At 48.3% G+C, this 22,064-nt stretch overlaps 1 protein-coding gene across 2 annotated transcripts in view; it reads right to left on the reverse strand.

Annotated features, from left to right (window-relative positions):
* Positions 1 to 22,064, reverse strand: part of XPO1 (exportin 1) — a 717,353-nt gene that overhangs the window by 340,117 nt on the left and 355,172 nt on the right. For both annotated transcript variants that reach the window (XM_069234402.1, XM_069234401.1), the window contains exon 13: positions 14,231 to 14,369. In XM_069234402.1, coding sequence (XP_069090503.1) covers positions 14,231 to 14,369 — 139 coding nt within the window. The remainder of the gene's footprint in view (positions 1 to 14,230; positions 14,370 to 22,064) is intronic.

Consider the following 22,064-nt stretch of genomic DNA (forward strand, 5'->3'; position numbering starts at 1 on the left):
CTGTCCTCGGGAGTTTCTTGTCTTTTCGAAGCAGGGGCAGTCCTCAGAGGATGTCGAGGTCGCTGGTCCCTTTGGAAGGCGTCGCTGGAGCAGGATCTTTGGAAGGCAGGAGACAGGCCGGTGAGTTTCTGGAGCCAAGGCAGTTGTCGTCTTCTGGTCTTCCTCTGCAGGGGTTTTCAGCTAGGCAGTCCTTCTTCTTGTAGTTGCAGGAATCTAATTTTCTAGGGTTCAGGGTAGCCCTTAAATACTAAATTTAAGGGCGTGTTTAGGTCTGGGGGGTTAGTAGCCAATGGCTACTAGCCCTGAGGGTGGGTACACCCTCTTTGTGCCTCCTCCCAAGGGGAGGGGGTCACAATCCTAACCCTATTGGGGGAATCCTCCATCTGCAAGATGGAGGATTTCTAAAAGTTAGAGTCACCTCAGCTCAGGACACCTTAGGGGCTGTCCTGACTGGCCAGTGACTCCTCCTGGTTATTCTCATTATTTTCTCCGGCCTTGCCGCCAAAAGTGGGGCCTGGCCGGAGGGGGCGGGCAACTCCACTAGCTGGAGTGTCCTGCTGGGTTGGCACAAAGGAGGTGAGCCTTTGAGGCTCACCGCCAGGTGTGACAATTCCTGCCTGGGGGAGGTGTTAGCATCTCCACCCAGTGCAGGCTTTGTTACTGGCCTCAGAGTGACAAAGGCACTCTCCCCATGGGGCCAGCAACATGTCTCGGTTTGTGGCAGGCTGCTAAAACTAGTCAGCCTACACAGATAGTCGGTTAAGTTTCAGGGGGCACCTCTAAGGTGCCCTCTGGGGTGTATTTTACAATAAAATGTACACTGGCATCAGTGTGCATTTATTGTGCTGAGAAGTTTGATACCAAACTTCCCAGTTTTCAGTGTAGCCATTATGGTGCTGTGGAGTTCGTGTTTGACAGACTCCCAGACCATATACTCTTATGGCTACCCTGCACTTACAATGTCTAAGGTTTTGTTTAGACACTGTAGGGGTACCATGCTCATGCACTGGTACCCTCACCTATGGTATAGTGCACCCTGCCTTAGGGCTGTAAGGCCTGCTAGAGGGGTGTCTTACCTATACTGCATAGGCAGTGAGAGGCTGGCATGGCACCCTGAGGGGAGTGCCATGTCGACTTACTCGTTTTGTCCTCACTAGCACACACAAGCTGGCAAGCAGTGTGTCGGTGCTGAGTGAGAGGTCTCCAGGGTGGCATAAGACATGCTGCAGCCCTTAGGGACCTTCCTTGGCATCAGGGCCCTTGGTACTAGAAGTACCAGTTACAAGGGACTTATCTGGATGCCAGGGTCTGCCAATTGTGGATACAAAAGTACAGGTTAGGGAAAGAACACTGGTGCTGGGGCCTGGTTAGCAGGCCTCAGCACACTTTCAATTGTAAACATAGCATCAGCAAAGGCAAAAAGTCAGGGGGCAACCATGCCAAGGAGGCATTTCCTTACAGTACCTCATTTATTGTCTATGTGTATGTACAACAAATGCTTAACACTACTCCTTGGATAAGCCTACTGCTCGACCACACTACCACAAAATAGAGCATTAGTATTATCTCTTTTTACCACTATTTTACCTCTAAGGGGAACCCTTGGACTCTGTGCATGCTATTCCTTACTTTGAAATAGCACATACAGAGCCAACTTCCTACAGCGCCCATGGCTTTTGCAGTGTCAGTGTCCTTTTTTAGCTTCTCAATTGCCGTTTCAACTTCAGGTCCGAACAATTGTTGCTCATTGAATGGCATATTGAGCACCGCCTGCTGTATCTCTGGTTTAAAACCAGATGTCCATAGCCACGCGTGCCTTTGTATGGTTACTGCCGTATTAATTGTTCTTGCTGCTGTGTCCGCTGCGTCCATAGAGGAGCGTACCTGGTTATTGGAGATGTTTTGGCCCTCCTCAACCACTTGTTTCGCCCTCTTTTGTAGTTCTGTGGGTAGATGCTCAATGAGGTGTTGCATCTCGTCCCAGTGGGCTCGGTCATATCGCGCTAGGAGCGCTTGAGAGTTAGCGATGCGCCACTGGTTTGCAGCCTGTACTGCGACCCTTTTACCGGCTGCATCGAACTTGCGGCTCTCCTTATCCGGGGGTGGTGCATCGCCCGATGTGTGAGAGTTTGCTCTCTTGCGAGCTGCCCCCACCACAACCGAATCTGGTGGCAGTTGTGAGGTGATTAAAGCTGGGTCTGTGGGAGGTGCTTTATATTTCTTTTCCACCCTCGGTGTTATTGCCCTACTCTTGACAGGCTCTTTGAATATGTCCTTTGCGTGCCGTAGCATTCCTGGGAGCATAGGCAGGCTTTGGTAGGTGCTATGTGTGGAAGAGAGGGTGTTGAAGAGGAAGTCATCCTCGACAGGCTCCGAGTGTAGAGACACGTTGTGGAACTCTGCTGCTCTAGCCAGCACTTGTGAATATGCTGTGCTGTCTTCTGGTGGTGAGGGCTTTGTAGGATACGCCTCTGGACTGTTGTCCGACACTGGGGCGTCGTATAAGTCCCAAGCATCTTGGTCCTGGTCACCTTGGCTTAAGGTGGTGTGAGCCGGTGAATGTGACGGAGTCTGTTACGGTGAAATGTGAGCTACAGGTGGAGGAGAGGGTGGCGGAGTTACCTTCTTCACCAGTTTTGTTTGTGGTGCTTGTTCTTGATGGAATTCAAGTCTCCTCTTCCTCCTAATAGGGGGAAGGGTGCTTATTTTCCCTGTTCCACTCTGTATAAAAATCAGTTTTTGAGTGTGGTCCACCTCGGTGGATTGTAATTCCTCCTCGAATCTATGCTTTCGCATTTGAGAGGACAGTGATTGTTCCTCTGAATAGGAACCGGTAGATGGCTCGGTTGCGGGTCGTTTTGGCACCAAAACTATGTCCACGCTCTTTTTCGGCTCTGAGGCGACTTTTCTCTTTTTCGGAGTCGAACCCTCTCTGCGTCGATGCTCCTCGGTGCCGCTGTCTCTGCGTCGAGCAGCTTCGGCTCCGCTATCTCGGCATCGATCTTTGTCGGCAGCACTATCTCGGTCCCGAGATGGCTGGGTGCCTGTGTCTCGACCCGATCCGGGCGATCTCGGCACTATTTCGGCCTTCTTCGGTGCCGATGGTCGGTCACCGATTTTATGGGTTGAGCCATGGCCTGATGGCAGTGGCGTCCCCTGGGCCTTGTCAGTTTTCTTATGTGCTATCTTCGACATCTTACTCACTGTTTCATGGTCGTCTAATTCGTCCGAGTCATGGATCGAGAAGGCTTCTACTTCTTCTTGTTCTTCAAATTCTCGGTGTCCTGTCGGCGTGGACGCCATTTGCAGTCTTCTGGCTCGGCGGTCACGGAGCGTTTTTTGGGACCGGAACGCACGACAGGCCTCACAAGTTTCTTCCCTGTGCTCGGGCGACAGGCACAGGTTACAGACCGAATGTTGGTCTGTATATGGGTATTTGTTGTGGCATTTAGGACAGAATCGGAACGGGGTCCGTTCCATCAGCGTCGATGTTACACGCGGTCGGGCTGACCAGGCCCCGACGGGGGATCGAAAACTGCCCCGAAGGGCAACAGAGATGTTATCGTATCGATTCGATGTCGATGCTATCTAACCCGATCCCGAACGCAACAATACCGATGTAATTTTCCGATTTTGAGCTAACTTTCCGTTCCGAAACCCAGAGCGAAAGGAACACGTCCGAACCCGATGGCGGAAAGAAAACAATCGAAGATGGAGTCGACGCCCATGCGCAATGGAGACAAAGAGGAGGAGTCCCTCGGTCCTGTGACTCGAAAGACTTCTTCGAAGAAAAACAACTTGTAACACTCCGACCCAACACCAGATGGCGGGCTATGCACAACATGTGTATCTACAGCGACAGATGCCATCGAACATTATATTTCCCTGGAGTTAAGTCAGTGAGTGTGTGTAAGGAAATGCCTCCTTAGCATGGTTACCACCTGACTTTTTGCCTTTGCTGATGCCAAGTTATGATTTGAAAGTGTGCTGGGACCCTGCTAACCAGGCCCCAGCACCAGTGTTCTTTCCCTAAACTGTACCTTTGTCTCCACAATTGGCACACCCTGGCATCCAGGTAAGTCCCTTGTAACTGGTACCCCTGGTACCAATGGCCCTGATGCCAGGGAAGGTCTCAAAGGGCTGCAGCATGTCTTATGCCACCCTGGGGACCCCTCACTCAGCACAGACACACTGCTTGCCAGCTTGTGTGTGCTGGTGGGGAGGAAAAAGACTAAGTCAACATGGCACTCCCCTCATAGGGGCATGCCAACCTCACACTGCCTGTGGCATAGGTAAGTCACCCCTCTAGCAGGCCTTACAGCCCTAAGGCAGGGTGCACTATACCACAGGTAAGGGCATATGTGCATGAGCACTATGCCCCTACAGTGTCTAAGCAACTCCACAGCACCATAATGGCTACACTGAAAACTGGGAAGTTTGGTATCAAACTTCTCAGCACAATAAATGCACACTGATGCCAGTGTGCACTTTATTGTAAAACTATACCCAGAGGGCATCTTAGAGATGACCCCTGAAAACCTACCCAACTTCCAGTGTGGGCTGACTAGTTTTTGCCAGCCTGCCACACACCAGACATGTTGCTGGCCACATGGGGAGAGTGCCTTTGTCACTCTGTGGCCAGGAACAAAGCCTGTACTGGGCGGAGGTGCTGCTCACCTCCCAATGCAGGAACTGTAACACCTGGCGGTGAGCCTCAAAGGCTCATCCCCTTTGTTACAGCGCCACAGGGCATCCCAGCTAGCTGAGATGCCCGCCCCTCCGGCCACTGCTCCCACTTTTGGCAGCAAGGCTGTAGGAGCTAATGAGAAAAACAAGGAGTCGTCACTGGCCAGTCAGGACGGCCCCTAAGGTGTCCTGAGCTGAGTTGACTGACTTTTAGAAATCCTCCATCTTGTAGAAGGAGTATTCCCCCAATAGGATTAGGGATGAGCCCCCTCTCCCCACAGGGAGGAGGCACAAAGAGGGTGTAGCCACCCTCAAGGACAGTAGCCATTGGCTACTGCCCTCCCAGACCTAAACACACCCCTAAGTTCAGTATGTAGGGGCTCCCAGAACCGAGGAAGACAGATTTGTGCAACCTAAAGAAGGACTGCTGAAGCCCTGCAGTGAAGACGGAGACAACAACTGATTTGGCCCAAGCCCCACCGGCCGTTCTCCCTACTTCGAAGAAAACTGCAACAGCTACGCATCCCACAGGGTCCAGCGACCTCTGAAGCCTCAGAAGATTACCCTGCATCTAAAGGACCAAGAAGCTCCCGAGAACAGCAGCCCTGTTCAAGAAACTGCAGCTTTCTGCAACAAAGAAGCAACATTTAAAGACCACACCTTTCCCGCTAGAAGCTTAAGACTTTCCACTCTGCACCCGACGCCCCCGGCTCAACCTGCGGAAAACTAACGCTACAGGGAGGACTCCCCGGCAACTGTGAGCCTGTGAGTAGCCAGAGTTGACCCCCCCTGAACCCCCACTATGACGCCTGCAGAGGAAATCCAGAGGCTCCCCCTGACCGCGACTGCCTGTAACAAGGAACCCGACGCCTGGAACCATCACTGCACCCGCAGCCCCCAGGGCCTGATGGAACCAAACTCCAGTGCAGAAGCAATCCCCTGGCGACCCTCTGCCTAGCCCAGGTGGTGGCTGCCCCAAGGAGCACCCCTGTGCCTGCCTGCATCGTTGAAGAGACCCCCGGGGTCTCCCCATTGATTCCTATCAGAAACCCGATGCCTGTTTGGACTCTGCACCCGGCCGCCCCTGTGCCGCTGAGGGTGCACTTTCTGTGCCCGTTTGTGTTTCTCTCCCCCCCCCCTTTACAAACCCCCCATGGTCTGCCCTCAGGACGCAGTTACTTACCTGCTGGCAGACTGGAACCGGGGCACCCCTATTTCCATTGTGTTTTGGGCACCACTTTGACTTCTGCACCTGACCAGCCCTGAGCTGCTGGTGTGGTAACTTTGGGGTTGCCTTGAACCCACAACGGTGGGCTACCTTGGACCCAACTTTGAACCCTGTAAGTGTTTTACTTACCTGTGAACTTAATTACTTACCTCCCCAGGAACTGTTGATTTTTGCACTGTGTACACTTTTAAAATAGCCTTTTGCCATTTTGTCAAAACTGTACATGCTATTGTGATTATTCAAAGTTCCTAGAATACCTGAGTGCCTGAGTGAAATACCTTTCATTTGAAGTATTACTTGTAAATCTTGAACCTGTGGTTCTTAAAATAAACTAAGAACATATATTTTTCAATATAAAAACCTATTGGCCTGGAGTAAGTCTGAGTGTGTGTTCCTCATTTATTGCCTGTGTGTGTACAACAAATGCGTAACACTACCCTCTGATAAGCCTACTGCTCGACCACACTACCACAAAATAGAGCATTAAAATTATCTCTTTTTGCCACTATCTTACCTCTAAGGAGAACCCTTGGACTCTGTGCACACTATCTCTCACTTTGAGATAGTATATGCAGAGCCAGCTTCCTACAGTACCGGTGTCCATTAAATGGGTAAACTGGCTTTCCAGCACTTACGAAGTCCAGTGTAATTGAGCTGAAGTTTGGAGGGGCGCCTCGGCTCATGCAGGGGTGCCCTCACACACAGGTACTTGCACCCTGTGCTCTGGGCTAGGAGGAATAAAACCAGAGTTAAGTATATGGTGCTGCATGCAAGGTTTGTCTGGGGAGAGGGGCAGGCTACTGAAATCTTTCATGAGGATTACAGGTAAGGAACTTGTCCTTCTCTTCCAGGGGATCCTCATCATTAGTCAACACCGAATAGAATATGAAGTCCATGCCGTACTCGTGCGGATAAATCCAGGACAAACATCAATAGATACTTTTAATTACCAAACAAGATTAAAGGAGGCATGCCCTACTTGGGTTTCTGTCTAAATCTATGAATCTAGACAGCTAAGCTTTCTGAAAGTATGCACCAAACTCCCAGTAGGAATACCAGAGATGGGAATATCCTTCAGTAGAGTGGGCTTTGGGCTGGCAGACAATTGTTTATTTAGCGATTGTTTAGAGGAGGTGATGCCTGTCTTCAGGGCCATTTTTTTTTTTTTTTTTTTTTTTTTTTTTTTACAAACAGGCAAACTGTCTAATGTCTTTGGTTTTGTCCAGGTGAACTTTCAGTACTATCCTGGGATGTAGATTGTGTTGCGCTCTTTTCACTGGTGTGGACGGACTATGAAAGAACGAAGGCAGTGAAATTATCTAGTTAATGTGGAAATCAAACACTACCTTGGGGAGAAAACTGGGAGTTCTCAGCACTACACTGTTGGCATGAAAAACTGCGTAATGCTCTTTGGCACATAGACTATATTTCACGGACTCTGAGTGCCGAATTAATTGCCACAACAACACTCTTCTTGTCAAGGTGATACAATGAAGCTTTCTATATTGGTGGAGCCATGAGTTTTGAAAATACCAACTTCAACTCCCAAGGAGAAGAGGGGGAACGTACTGGTGGGAAAACCTTTAAAGCCTCTAGGAAATCTTTAACAGGAATTAAGAATGGCATTTCAGTACACGATTTTCTATATGGAGTAATTGCTGCAGGATGCACCTTAATAGAAGAAAAACGGTAAACAGGATTTAGCTTGATGGAGGAGGTAGGATAATATTACACCCTCCTCACAGAACTGGACGGTAGTGATTCTGAATTCACCACACATGAAACCTGTTCCACCAAAAGGAATTAGAATGTCTAGTCAATGGTCTTTTCAAATCCTTGGCAATGTTCATGCATTCCTGCAAAGAAATGGCTCCCTGTTGCAGTTACCCCCCACTTTTTGCCTGATACTGATGCTGACTTAACTGAGAAGTGTGCTGGGACCCTGCTAACCAGGCCCCAGCACCAGTGTTCTTTCACCTAAAATGTACCATTGTTTCCACAATTGGCACAACCCTGGCACCTAGGTAAGTCCCTTGTAACTGGTACCCCTGGTACTAAGGGCCCTGATGCCAGGGAAGGTCCTTAAGGGCTGCAGCATGTCTTATGCCACCCTAGGGACCCCTCACTCAGCACAGACACACTGCTTGCCAGCTTGTGTGTGCTGGTGGGGAGACAATGACTAAGTCGACATGGCACTCCCCTCAGGGTGCCATGCCAACCTCACACTGCCTATGGCATAGGTAAGTCACCCCTCTAGCAGGCCTTACAGCCCTAAGGCAGGGTGCACTATACCACAGGTGAGGGCATAGGTGCATGAGCACTATGCCCCTACAGTGTCTAAGCAAAAGCTTAGACATTGTAAGTGCAGGGTAGCCATAAGAATATGGTCTGGGAGTCTGTCAAAAACGAACTCCACAACTCCATAATGGCTACACTGAATACTGGGAAGTTTGGTATCAAACTTCTCAGAATAATAAACCCACACTGATGCCAGTGTTGGATTTATTAAAAAATGCACACAGAGTGCATCTTAGAGATGCCCCCTGTATTTTACCCATTGTTCAGTGCAGGACTGACTGGTCTGTGCCAGCCTGCTGCTGAGAGACTAGTTTCTGACCCCATGTGGTGAGGGTCTTTGTGCTCTGAGGACAGAAACAAAAGCCTGCTCTGGTGAAGGTGCTTCACACCTCCCCCCTGCAGGAACTGTAACACCTAGCAGTGAGCCTCAAAGGCTCAGGCTTCGTGTTACAATGCCCCAGGGCACTCCAGCTAGTGGAGATCCCTGCACCCTGGACACAGCCCCCACTTTTGGCGGCAAGTCCAGGAGAGATAATGAGAAAAACAAGGAGGAGCCACTGGCCAGTCAGGAGAGCCCCTAAGGTGTCCTGAGCTGAGGTGACTGACTTTTAGAAATCCTCCATTTGCAAATAGGGATGTGCCCCCCTCCCGTCAGGGAGGAGGCACAAAGAGGGTGTAGCCACCCTCAAGGACAGTAGCCATTGGCTACTGCCCTCCCAGACCTAAACAGACTGCTGAGCTGAAAAACTGAGAAGACGGAGACACCAACTGCTTTGGCCCCAGCTCTACCGGCCTGTCTCCCCCCTTCGGAAGAAAACTGCTCCAGCGACGCTTTCCCCAGGACCCGCGATGTCTCAATCCTCAGAGGACTGCCCTGCTCTAAAAGGACCAAGAAACTCCCGAGAACAGCGGCCCTGTTCACCCAAGACTGCAACTTTGTTTCCAAAGAAGCAACTGAAAGACACCAGCATTTCCCACCAGAAGCGTGAGACTTGCAACTCTGCACCCGACGCCCCCGGCTCGACTTGTGGAGAAACAATGCTTCAGGGAGGACTCCCCGGCGACTCCAAGACTGTGAGTAACCAAAGTTGTCCCCCGTGAGCTCCCACAGCGACGCCTGCAGAGGGAATACCGAGGCTCCCCCTGACCACGACTGCCTGACTCTCAGATCCCGACACCTGGAAAAGACCCTGCACCCGCAGCCCCCAGGACCTGAAGGATCGGAACTCCAGTGCAGGAGTGACCCCAGGAGGGCCTCTCCCTTGCCCAGGTGGTGGCTACCCCTAGGAGCCCCCACCTTGCCTGCATCGCTGAAGAGACCCCTTGGTCTCCCATTGATTCCTATTACAAACCTGACGCTTGTTTGCACACTGCAGCCGGCCACCCCCGCGCTGCTGAGGGTGTACTTTCTGTGTGGACGTTTGGGGTGGAATATCTTCCTGCAGTGCTTGTGTAGGATATCCCGTTTGCATACCAGTCTCTTGTATCTTCTTTCCAATAGGTGGAGAAGATCTGGGTACCACCACTGGCAGGGCCATTTTGGGGCTATCGGGATAATTTTTGTCCTGACTCTGTATAGTTTGTTGATGACTGTCTGTATCGGAGGAAACGCTCACAGAAACATCTGACCAGCCTATCAAACGGGCACTCCCCTTTGTTCCCGGTTGGTAGAACCTGGACGTGAAGTCTGGGCATGTTTTGTCTGTTTCACCCGCAAACAGGTCTATTTGAGGTTGACCCTACTCCTAAAAAATGTCTTCTGCGACTTTGCTGTTAAGAATCCCATCATGAGCCTCTGGTGTGAATTAGAGAGTCTGTTTGGGTGTTTAGTATCCCTGGTAGGTTAATGGCACAAACTGTTAGGCCTCTGGCCAGTAGGCACTTCCAGATGGCTTGTACTTCTAGAGATAGGGGATGTGAGATAGCTCCTCCCTGTTTGTTCAAATAATGCTTTGTGGTTGTGTTGTCCTTTTGAATGAGAAGGGATTTTTTTTCTTTATGGATGGCGAGAGACTTCAGCGCGAGGGACTGCATGGAGCTCCACCATGTTTAAGTGATACAGCTGCTCCTTGTCCGACCACAAGTCTTGAACGTGCGGAGAACCCATGTGAGCTCCCCAACCCTGGAGGGAAGCATCTGTGACAAGTGTGTGGGGAGCTCCTGGTGAAAAGGCACTCCTATCAGCAGGTGCTGACTGCATCCACCACTTGAGTGTCTGACATCTTGTGTGACAACCACTATGTCTTCCCCATAGGTTAAAATACTGAGACCATTGATCTTCCAGGGCTTGTTGCAGTGGTCTAGTGTAGCTATTTTAGCCATGTTCGGAGCACGTTTTAGCTAACTAGGCCTGCAGCTGTGGACTTTAACCCGATTACATTTTATTCAACATTGCTGTTTTTTTCTAGCAATAGCAACATTTGCGTCGCTGTTTTCTATTCTCTATCTCATTCTTTCACCTAAGAAAGCATTATGTTCTTAGTAGGACATTTATTTCACTTAGTGCTTTCTTCAAGGCTACAGTTAGATTGGGGTTGCCGACAAACATGGTATGCTGTGTCTCCAGCAGAAACACACACTCCTACGTGGGGACATTTCTTAGAATGTCAGCTGGTTTACTATAAAACACTCCTTAGTCCCAGACACGTTCGAGATTCCAGGCAGATGACCACGACTGTATGCAGTCTGATGCAAGCTTCGTTACACTTACTTGCTTAGACAGCTGAGCCCTGAACCAGATGGGAACGGTGTCTTTAGACCATCATCTCTCATACCTGAAGAGGCCTGAGTTCTCCCAGGGGGGAACCAGAAGGGCAGATTACACTTAGTATGCTGTGCTCATAGTTAGCGTAGGTGAGGGGCTATAGATCCACTCCCCTGTTTAGACAGCATGGTAGGACTGTTTTTGTGTTTTACATTTTTAGACACATGCTTGTTCCTATTGTTTATTATCCTCGTTATTGCTATGCACCTGCTTTTATCTAAAATGCAGATTTGTTTTAATAAACGCTTATCTAAATATATATTCTGCCTCTGTTGTCTTTGCCTGAGTGATATCTTGGTAACAACAGGATACAATCGGCTGTACCACGATTCCCTGGGGAGTCTATTTTACCATGAGCTTGGTTGCCACAATCATCTCAGTCAGAGATGGGGTGCTGCTAGATAGCCAGAAACCCCTGATTAGGCCGACATGTGTCACCTGGTGTGGAATTGCACTCAGTAACCACAACCCAGGCAAACCTAACGCCCAAATCCAGTTGCCTCCTTAATCTAATGAGAACCTACGTGACAGTCATGTGCAATCTGGCATTGGGGAAGATAAAGATGAAAGAGGCCATAAACCCAAACAGCGACACTACCTGTCTGGCCAATGGACAAGAGGTGCGGAGGAGAGCAACATTACTTGTTGATTGACGATAACATCTCTTTTAAAGAATACACTTAGGTAGTGTGAGTTCGTACTTGGGTAGACTTTTTGAAGTTGATTTGTAAACACAGATCTTGTAGTTTCAAAGCAGATCTGAGTGTTTTTTTTCTTAGGTGCTGGGGAGAAGCTCTTGATCAGCCAGTCACATAAGTATGGATAGACTAATATTTTCTTTCTACGCAGGCATGCAGCAACTACTGCCATACATTGAGAATGTTTGAGGGACTTATTGGAGTCCGAAGGGTAACACCATTTAGTCGTAGTGCTTGGATGCCACTATGAAGTACAGAAACTTCTGATTTTTTTTTCTTGCAAATGGAATGTGGAAGTAAGCATTGTGAAAATATTTGGAGCACATCCAGTCCTCCTGATGAAGGGCAAGCATTCTGAATTCCTCCTTGCAAATTAACTTGTTCAGAAGCCTTAAGTCTATACTATGTATGTACTCTCGGGTAAGGCCTTTTTTCTGGACTAGAAAGTAGCGCAAGTATATTCCTGTTACCCATTGTGAAAATGAACTGCCTCAATTGCTTCTTTTTAGAGCAGCATATCTACTTCGCTTTGTATTAGGCCTTGTAGATGACAGGAGGTCGTTCTCAGTAGGATAGCCGGAGGAGGGGACTTGAACATGAGCGAGTAATCGTTTTGAACAATGCCCAAGACCCATTTTGCATTTTTTACACTGCGCCAAATGTCTAGGAATTTGACACTACTTTGACAGCAGCACTGATGACCTGTTTGTAGGAGAGTACCACCCTCTTTTTGGCATGTTATCCCCACTGTTTACCTGCTATAAGTGCTAAGACCGTTTCCACTGGAATCCTGCTAACGAGGATCCCAGTGATTGTGCTCTCCCTCCAAATTTCGTTATCTTGGACTTTTGAACTCCCCACAACTGGCATACTTGTGTCCCCATATAAGTCCCTTGTATATGGTACTTAGGGTACTCAGGGCAGTGGGACACTAGTGGTCTGCCATGGGCTGCAGCATGCATTCTGCCACCCATGAGAGCCCATGCAAAATGTGTCTGCCATTGCAGCCTGCGTGAAAAGCTGCATGCACCCTTTCACTACAGCTCACTGTAAGTCACCCCTAACGATGGTCCTCCTAGTCGAGAGGGCAGGGTGCAGTTCTCTATGAGTGAGGGCACACCTGCATAAGCAGAGGTGCCCCCTACGAACTCCAGTCCACTGCACTGGACTTTGTAAGTGCAGGAAAGCCATTTTACCAGTGTACTGGACAGGTCATAATGGTAACTCCAAACCTGGGCATGTTTGGTATCAACCATGTCCGAATCATACCCCAATACTAATACCAATATGATTCAATGCGCTCGGGGGGCTTCCTTAGAGGACCCCCCCACTATTGCTCCTACCAATCTTCCAGGCAGCCTGCACTGCTGCAGCCCCTCAGACAGGTTTCTGCTCTCCTGCTGCTTGATCAGCAGAGGCAGGGGAAGGCAGAACATAGGATTTTCTGTGGGAGACGGAGGCAACACCCTCTCTTTTGAAAATAGGTGCAAAAAGACCTGGGAGAGCCAGCTTCCCCAAGCCACCGGTTTGCTTTGAAGGGCACATTTGGTGTCCCCTCCTTGTATAATACGGTTTGCACCAGCCCAGGGACCCCAAGTCCCTGCTCTGGCACAAAACTGGACAAAGGAAAGTGGAGTGACCATGCGCCTGTCCATCACCACCCCAGGGGTGGTGACCAGAGCTTCTCCAGGTGGCCACTTCATTCTGCCATCTTGAATGCAAGGTGGGCAAAGGCCCCTGGGAGCATCTGAGTGGTCAGGTCAGGCAGGTGACGTCACAGTCCCCTGCTGGGTGACCAATCCACCTTCCTGGGCTATTTAGGGACTCTCTCTCAGGTGAATCCTCAGATTCAACGTTCAAGATTGCAGGACGACTCCTCAGCATCGTTTATTTCATCTTCTGGCCACAGGGACTGCAACTGGACCCTCCAGGAACAGACAATCTACAACTCTAGCGACGACCCTGCTTTGCAGCATTGTTTCTCCAGCTCCTTCCAGCAACTGCAACATTTCCCTGATTGTGCATCATCTGAGGCCGACACGTCTTAAGTCAGCACCAGAAGCAAGAAGGAATCCCCCTTTGAGTGAAGGAGTCACTCCCCTCCATCTGCAGGCACCAGCAACAACGCCGAACGGCACCGTGGGTCTCCTCCTCCAGAGCTGCGTGGGTCCTGCATCACGGGTGAGGGTCCGAGTTGTCTTGGGGATGAAGTGACCAGATGCCTTGTTTTAGGGAAGGAACACTGGCAATCTGGTTAGCAGGAACCCAGTGTACTTCATTGTAAGTTACATCTAAAAACAGGGCGGGGGAGGGGACTGCTACCAGAACCCAGCCCCCTCTACACTGGGGAAGATTCAAAAGGTGACTAATTTGCAGCTAGAAATCTGACAACTCCTTTGAACAGCATCACCTTAGGCCACTGAATTATTGGAAAATATTTTTTAATCAAGTCACCTGTGAATCAGCAAAGTATGTGTTATTTTCACTACAAGACTACTGAAATTGTATGGAATACAGCTGAAATAGGTATATGAAACAGAAATAAAATGCACTTACCAAGAGTTTCTCTCATGTTCTTATACAAGTTAATAGAATCTGTATCCTTCATGAACTCGCGTACCACCTCTCCTTGATCGTTTTCTACAACAAGTACTTCCTCTGGTTTGGCCATTCGACTGACCATTAACAATCGGACCTGCGTACAACCGAAATTTTCATGAGCATTTGACTGTCAAATGTAATCTAGCAAAGATCAATTACGAGATATACTTACTTATAAACACCATTCTTACATATTTTATACCTATTTGTATGTTTCACCATAGCACTCATGTTAACTTAGTACATCAGGAATAAGCCTACAATGGCTCCCTAAGTAATCACCATATTTAGATGGTTTCCTTTTTTTCTCCTTCATTGACCTTTATTTTGGTCTCTATTTGCTTTTTATTTACAATTCCTATTTGTCACCCTCTTTCATCAGGGAGGCAAGAAATGCTTGATTACTAAAAAGCAGCAAAACTTGTTACAGGTAAATAACATGTTTCTTTTACAACATGGATGAAAATTAGTTACTTACCTGTAACTGTAGTTCACCAGTATTGGAATCTTTCTTAGATTGACATAGTTGATTCATTCCCCATTGTCAAAATGTAATAGCAATGAAATTATCGCTTTATTGTAAGAAGGTCTTAGGCCTCACTCTTTAGTAATCTATGCATGTCGATTTGAGAAAAGATGCCAAATGAAAATGTCACTTACCCAGTGTACATCTGTTCGTGGCATCAGTCGCAGTAGATTCGCATGTTCTGCAATAGCTCGCCATCTGGTGTTGGGCCGGAGTGTTACAAGTTGTTTTTCTTCGAAGAAGTCTTTCGAGTCACGGGACCGAGTGACTCCTCCTTTTGTCTCCATTGCGCATGGGCGTCGACTCCATCCTCGATTGTTTTTCCCCGCAGAGGGTGAGGTAGGAGTTGAATTGTAGTAATAGTGCCCATGCAATGGAGTGACTAAGTATGCACTTATTTAAGGTTGAGATGATACATATATAAATAATTGAAGGTAACTTCCAAACTGCTACAGGCTCCCGGGGAGGCGGGTGGGCACATGCGAATCTACTGCGACTGATGCCACGAACAGATGTACACTGGGTAAGTGACATTTTCAGTTCGATGGCATCTGTCGCTGTAGATACGCATGTTCTGCAATAGACTAGTAAGCAGTTATTTCCCCAAAAGCGGTGGATCAGCCTGTAGGAGTGGAAGTAGTCTGAAATAATGTCCTTAATACAGCTTGACCTACTGTGGCTTGTTGTGCGGATAACACGTCTACACAGTAGTGCTTGGTGAATGTGTGAGGCGTAGACCATGTGGCTGCCTTACATATTTCTTGCATTGGGATGTTTCCTAGAAAGGCCATGGTAGCACCTTTCTTTCTGGTTGAGTGTGCCCTTGGTGTAATGGGCAGCTGTCGTTTAGCTTTAAGGTAGCAGATTTGGATGCATTTAACTATCCATCTGGCTATACCTTGTTTTGAAATTGGGTTTCCTGCATGAGGTTTTTGAAATGCAATAAAGAGTTGTTTAGTCTTTCTGATGTTCTTTGTTCTGTCAATGTAATACATTAATGCTCTTTTGACATCTAATGTATGTAGTGCCCTTTCAGCTACGGTATCTGGCTGTGGAAAGAACACCGGAAGTTCCACTGTTTGATTTAGATGGAACGGTGAAATAACCTTTGGCAAAAATTTAGGATTGGTCCTTAGGACGACTTTATTTTTGTGTAGTTGTATAAAAGGTTCCTGTATAGTAAACGCCTGAATCTCGCTTACTCTTCTCAGGGAAGTAATGGCGATGAGAAATGCCACCTTCCAGGTTAGGAACTGTATGTCGCAGGAGTGCATGGGTTCAAAAGGTGGACCCATAAGTCTAGTTAGGACAACATTTAGGTTCCATGAAGGAACAGGTAGTGTTCTTGGTGGTATAATTCTCCTAAGGCCCTCCATGAATGCTTTAATGACTGGTATTTTATATAGGGAAGTTGAATAGGTAGTCTGCAGGTATGCAGATATTGCTGCAAGGTGAATCTTAATGGAAGAGAAAGCTAGGTTAGATTTTTGTAAGTGAAGCAAGTAACCCACTACATGTTCTGGAGTTGTGTGTAATGGTTGTATTTGATTAATATGGCAGTAGCAAACAAACCTCTTCCATTTACTTGCATAGCAGTGCCTGGTGGATGGCCTTCTTGCTTGTTTTATGACTTCCATACATTCTTGGGTAAGTTGTAAGTGCCCGAATTCTAGGATTTCAGGAGCCAGATTGCTAGATTCAGCGATGCTGGATCTGGGTGTCTGATCTTTTGGTTGTGCTGTGTCAACAGATCTGGCCTGTTGGGCAATTTGATGCAGGGTACCACTGATAGGTCTAGCAGCGTTGTGTACCAGGGTTGCCTTGCCCAAGTTGGTGCTATCAATATGAGTTTGAGTTTGCTTTGACTGAGTTTGTTTACCAGGTAAGGAAGGAGAGGGAGAGGAGGAAAAGCGTAAGCAAATATCCCTGACCAGTTCATCCATAGGGCATTGCCTTGGGATTGTTTGTGTGGGTATCTGGATGCGAAGTTTTGGCATTTTGCGTTCTCCCTTGTCGCAAACAAGTCTATCTGAGGTGTTCCCCAGAGTTTGAAATAAGTGTTCAGTATTTGGGGGTGAATTTCCCATTCGTGGACCTGTTGGTGATCTCGAGAGAGATTGTCTGCGAGTTGATTTTGTATCCCTGGTATAAACTGTGCAATTAGGCGAATTTGGTTGTGAATTGCCCAATGCCAAATTTTTTGTGCTAACATGCTTAACTGCGTGGAGTGCGTCCCTCCCTGCTTGTTTAGATAATACATTGTTGTCATGTTGTCTGTTTTGACGAGAATGTATTTGTGAACTATTATTGGTTGGAAAGCTTTTAGTGCTTGAAAAACTGCAAGAAGTTCTAGGTGATTGATATGCAGTTTTGTTTGATGTACGTTCCATTGTCCTTGTATGCTGTGTTGATCGAGGTGTGCTCCCCACCCTGTCATGGAAGCATCTGTTGTTATTACGTATTGTGGCACTGGGTCTTGAAAAGGCCGCCCCTTGTTTAAATTTATGTTGTTCCACCACAGAAGCGAGAGGTAAGTTTGGCGGTCTATTAACACCAGATCTAGAAGGTGACCCTGTGCTTGAGACCACTGTGATGCTAGGCATTGTTGTAAGGGCCTCATGTGCAGTCTTGCGTTTGGGACAATGGCTATGCATGATGACATCATGCCTAGGAGTTGTAATACCATCTTTGCTTGTATCTTTTGTGTTGGATACATGCGTTGTATGATGGTGTTGAAATTTTGAATTCTTTGTGGACTTGGAGTGGCTACTCCTTTTGATGTGTCTATTATGGCTCCCAGGTATTGTTGTACCTTGCGTGGCCGAATCTTGGATTTTGTGAAATTGACGGTGAACCCTAGTTTGAAGAGGGTTTGTATGATATGATTTGTGTGATTTGAGCACTCTATTAACGAATGGGCCTTGATTAGCCAGTCGTCTAGATATGGGAACACATGTATTTGCTGCCTTCTGATGTGTGCAGCGACTACCGCTAGACATTTGGTAAAGACTCTTGGTGCGGTTGTTAATCCGAAAGGCAGTACCTTGAATTGGTAATGTATTCCTTTGAATACAAACCTTAGGTATTTCCTGTGCGATGGGTGAATTGGTATATGGAAATAAGCATCCTTGAGGTCTAAAGTTGCCATGTAGTCGTGCAGCTTTAGCAATGGCAATACTTCTTGTAGTGTGACCATGTGGAAGTGGTCTGATTTGATGAAAGTGTTGACTACTCTGAGGTCTAGGATTGGTCTCAGTGTTTTGTCCTTCTTTGGTATCAGAAAGTACAGTGAGTAAACTCCTGTGTTTATTTGTGTGTTTGGCACTAATTCGATTGCATTCTTTTGCAATAGTGCCTGCACTTCTATCTCTAGGAGATTGGAATGGTGTGTTGTTAAATTTTGTGCTTTTGGTGGTATGTTTGGAGGGAACTGTAGAAATTCTATGCAGTAACCATGTTGGATAATTGCTAGAACCCAAGTGTCTGTAGTGATTTTCTCCCATGCTCTGTAATAATGACCTATTCGTCCCCCCACTGGTGTTGTGTGGAGGGGGTGAGTGACATGTGAGTCACTGTTTAGTAGTAGGGGTTTTGGGGCTTTGGAATCTTCCTCTATTTCTAGGGAATTGCCCTCCTCTATATTGTCCCCGAAAACCTCCTCTATACTGTCCTTGGTAACTGGACGGTGTGGCTTGTGAGGTGCTGGCTTGTGTGCTTTGACCCCGAAACCCCCCTCGAAAGGGCGTTTTACGGAATGAGCTGTAATTCCCTCTGCTCTGCGGGGAGTAGAGTGCGCCCATGGCTTTGGCAGTGTCCGTATCTTTTTTGAGTTTCTCAATCGCTGTGTCCACTTCTGGACCGAACAGTTCTTTTTCATTAAAAGGCATATTGAGAACTGCTTGTTGAATCTCTGGTTTAAATCCAGACGTTCGGAGCCATGCATGCCTTCTGATAGTTACAGATGTATTAATTGTCCGTGCAGCTGTATCTGCAGCGTCCATGGAGGAGCGGATCTGGTTGTTGGAGATGGCCTGTCCCTCCTCAACCACTTGTTTTGCCCTATTTTGGAAGTCTTTGGGCAGATGTTCAATGAGATGTTGCATCTCGTCCCAGTGGGCTCTGTCATAGCGCGCAAGTAGTGCCTGGGAGTTCGCGATGCGCCACTGGTTTGCAGCTTGTGCTGCGACTCTTTTACCAGCTGCATCAAACTTGCGGCTTTCTTTATCTGGGGGTGGTGCATCTCCAGATGTGTGAGAGTTGGCCCTTTTCCTAGCTGCTCCTACAACAACAGAGTCTGGTGGCAGCTGTGTTGTGATGAAAGCCGGGTCTGTAGGAGGCGGCTTATACTTTTTTTCCACCCTTGGTGTGATTGCCCTACTTTTGACCGGGTCCTTAAATATGTCTTTTGCGTGCCGGAGCATACCAGGGAGCATAGGCAGGCTTTGGTAGGAGCTGTGGGTGGAGGAGAGTGTGTTGAACAGGAAATCATCCTCGACCTGTTCTGAGTGGAGGCTTACGTTGTGAAATTGTGCTGCTCTAGCCACCACCTGAGAGTACGCGGTGCTGTCTTCTGGTGGAGATGGTTTTGTAGGGTATGCCTCTGGGCTGTTATCTGACACTGGGGCGTCGTATAGGTCCCATGCGTCCTGGTCTTGGTCACCCTGGCTCATGGTGGTGTGAGCTGGGGAGTGTGATGGCGTTTGTGCTGGTGAAACGTTAATCACGGGCGGAGGAGAGGGTGGTGGTGTAACTCTTTTCACCACTTTTGGTTGTGGTGCTTGTTCCGTCTGGAACTCCAACCTTCTCTTCCTCCTAATGGGGGGAAGGGTGCTTATTTTTCCTGTCCCCTGCTGAATGAAGATACGCTTTTGCGTATGGTCCGCATCAGTTGCTTGTAGCTCTTCCTCAAACCTATGCTTCTGCATTTGGGAGGTCAGCGAGTGCTCTTCTGTATAAGAGCCTGAAGCTGGGTCGCTTGCAGTTTGTTTCGGCGTCGAAACTGTGTCTGCGTGTTTTTTCGGCTCCGAGGTGACTTTTTTCCTTTTCGGGGCCGAAACCTCTCGGCGTCGATCTGTTTCGGTGCCGCTGTCTCGGCGTCGAGCCGTGTCCACACCGGCATCTCGGTGTCGAGGCTTGTCTCCAGCACTTTCTCGGTCCCGAGAAGGCTGCGTGCCGGTGTCTCGACCGGAGTCGGACGATCTCGGCACTGTTTGGGCCTTTTTCGGTGCCGACGGTCGGTCACCGATTTTATGGGTTGAGCCATGGCCTGGTGGCAGTGGCGTCCCCTGGGCCTTGTAAATGTTTCTTTGTGTGGTTTTCGACGTCTTACTCACGGTTTGTGTATCGTCGAATCCTTCGGAGTCTGAGTCTTGGATCGAGAAGGTACCTTCCTCTTCCTGTTCCTCGAACTCCCGTCGGGCTGTCGGTGCGGACGCCATTTGAAGTCTTCTGGCTCGACGGTCTCGGAGTGTTTTTCGGGACCGGAACGCACGACAGGCCTCGCAGGTGTCTTCGCTGTGCTCAGGTGACAGGCACAGGTTGCAGACCAAGTGTTGGTCTGTGTAGGGGTATTTATTGTGGCATTTGGGGCAGAAACGGAACGGGGTCCGTTCCATCGGCGTTCTTCAGCACGCAGTCGGGCCGACCAGGCCCCGACGGAGGATCGAAAAATTACCCCGAAGGGCACCGGAGCTCTTCGATCTTCGATGCGGTGTTGAATGTAAGTATGCCGATCCCGAACGCAACAATACCGACGAAAATCTTCCGAAATTAACTATTTTTTCTGTTCCGAAACTCGGAGCGACAGGAACACGTCCGAACCCGATGGCGGAAAAAAAACAATCGAGGATGGAGTCGACGCCCATGCGCAATGGAGACAAAAGGAGGAGTCACTCGGTCCCGTGACTCGAAAGACTTCTTCGAAGAAAAACAACTTGTAACACTCCGGCCCAACACCAGATGGCGAGCTATTGCAGAACATGCGTATCTACAGCGACAGATGCCATCGAACCTTAAGTTTCAGCCAATCAGGCTGCTCTTCCCTCTAGAACAACCCTGTGAGAAGCTCCAGTCCCTCAGATTGTTAGGCAAACTAAAGATTACTACTCAGCGGTAAACACCAAACAGTGCATTGACACGTGAACAAACAGTATTATACAATGTGCACAAAGTATAGAGCGTTGGAGGGGAAAAAAGGAAAGTACAACAGCTCACAGTTACTGGAAAAAAATTATACAACACCGCTTGTCCCACTGCTACATCATCCTGTGACATTTCCTCCAAGCAATAGTGCCTTGCACAAGTATGCGTGCACCTCCAGGTGACTGCTCTGCAAATGTCCTGGATGGGCCCCCCAGCGAATAGTGCTGTGGGTGCTGCAACTACCATTTTAGCACAGGGGTTTTCCTGTAGCCTTATGACAGACTTCTAGTTGAGGTCAGGGCAAGAATAAGAGGGACTTTCCGTGACAGGAATTTTAACTCCGCCGTCTGTATAGGTCCGAATGGATCTTTCATTAACTGGGACACAACTACGTTAACCTGCAAAGTCGGTGGTGGTGGTCTGACTGGCAGGAAAGAATGGAAAAGTTCTTTAAAAAACTGTTTGATGACCCTTGTCATTCACAAAGATAGAGTGTTCTTCTGCCGAACAGGAAATTGCAGCCAAGTAAATTCTAATTGAAGCATTCGCCAAACCTGATCTAGCTAAGTGGAGAAGAGGTAATAGCTGATCTGGCGACAGAATGAGTGCACCTGAGCTTGTTTGCAACATACACAAAACCTTTTCCATTTAAGGCAATAAGATTTGTTGCTACTGTCCGCTGTAGCTCTGGCAAGAATGACTACAGTCCGAGGGAATTCATGGTGTTCAGGAGCCATGTTGCCCAATGAAGCAACGCTGGATGAGAGGAGAATTGGACCATCGCTCACTGTTAGCAGGCACGGTGTTACTGGTAGATGGATGCTGTGGCTCTCTGAAAGGAGACGCAGCTCTTTATACCAATGCTTCCCAGGCCATGCCAGAGCGAACAGAAATATTTTGCAGCGTTCGTTCTTGACCTTCGCTAGAACTCTCGGTATGAGGGCAATGGGAGGAAAAGCATAAGCATAAATTCCTGAACATACCATTGAAAACGCATTGCGCCAAGAGCCCGGGTGGGGATTTAGACTTGCAAAGAATTGGCATTTTGCAGAGTGGCAAAAAGGTCCATGTTTGGCTTACTACACTGAGAGAAAATGCGATCTAGCACCCTCTAATTAAGTT

Source organism: Pleurodeles waltl, chromosome 5 (assembly GCF_031143425.1).
Source record: "Pleurodeles waltl isolate 20211129_DDA chromosome 5, aPleWal1.hap1.20221129, whole genome shotgun sequence".
NCBI lineage: Eukaryota > Metazoa > Chordata > Amphibia > Caudata > Salamandridae > Pleurodeles > Pleurodeles waltl.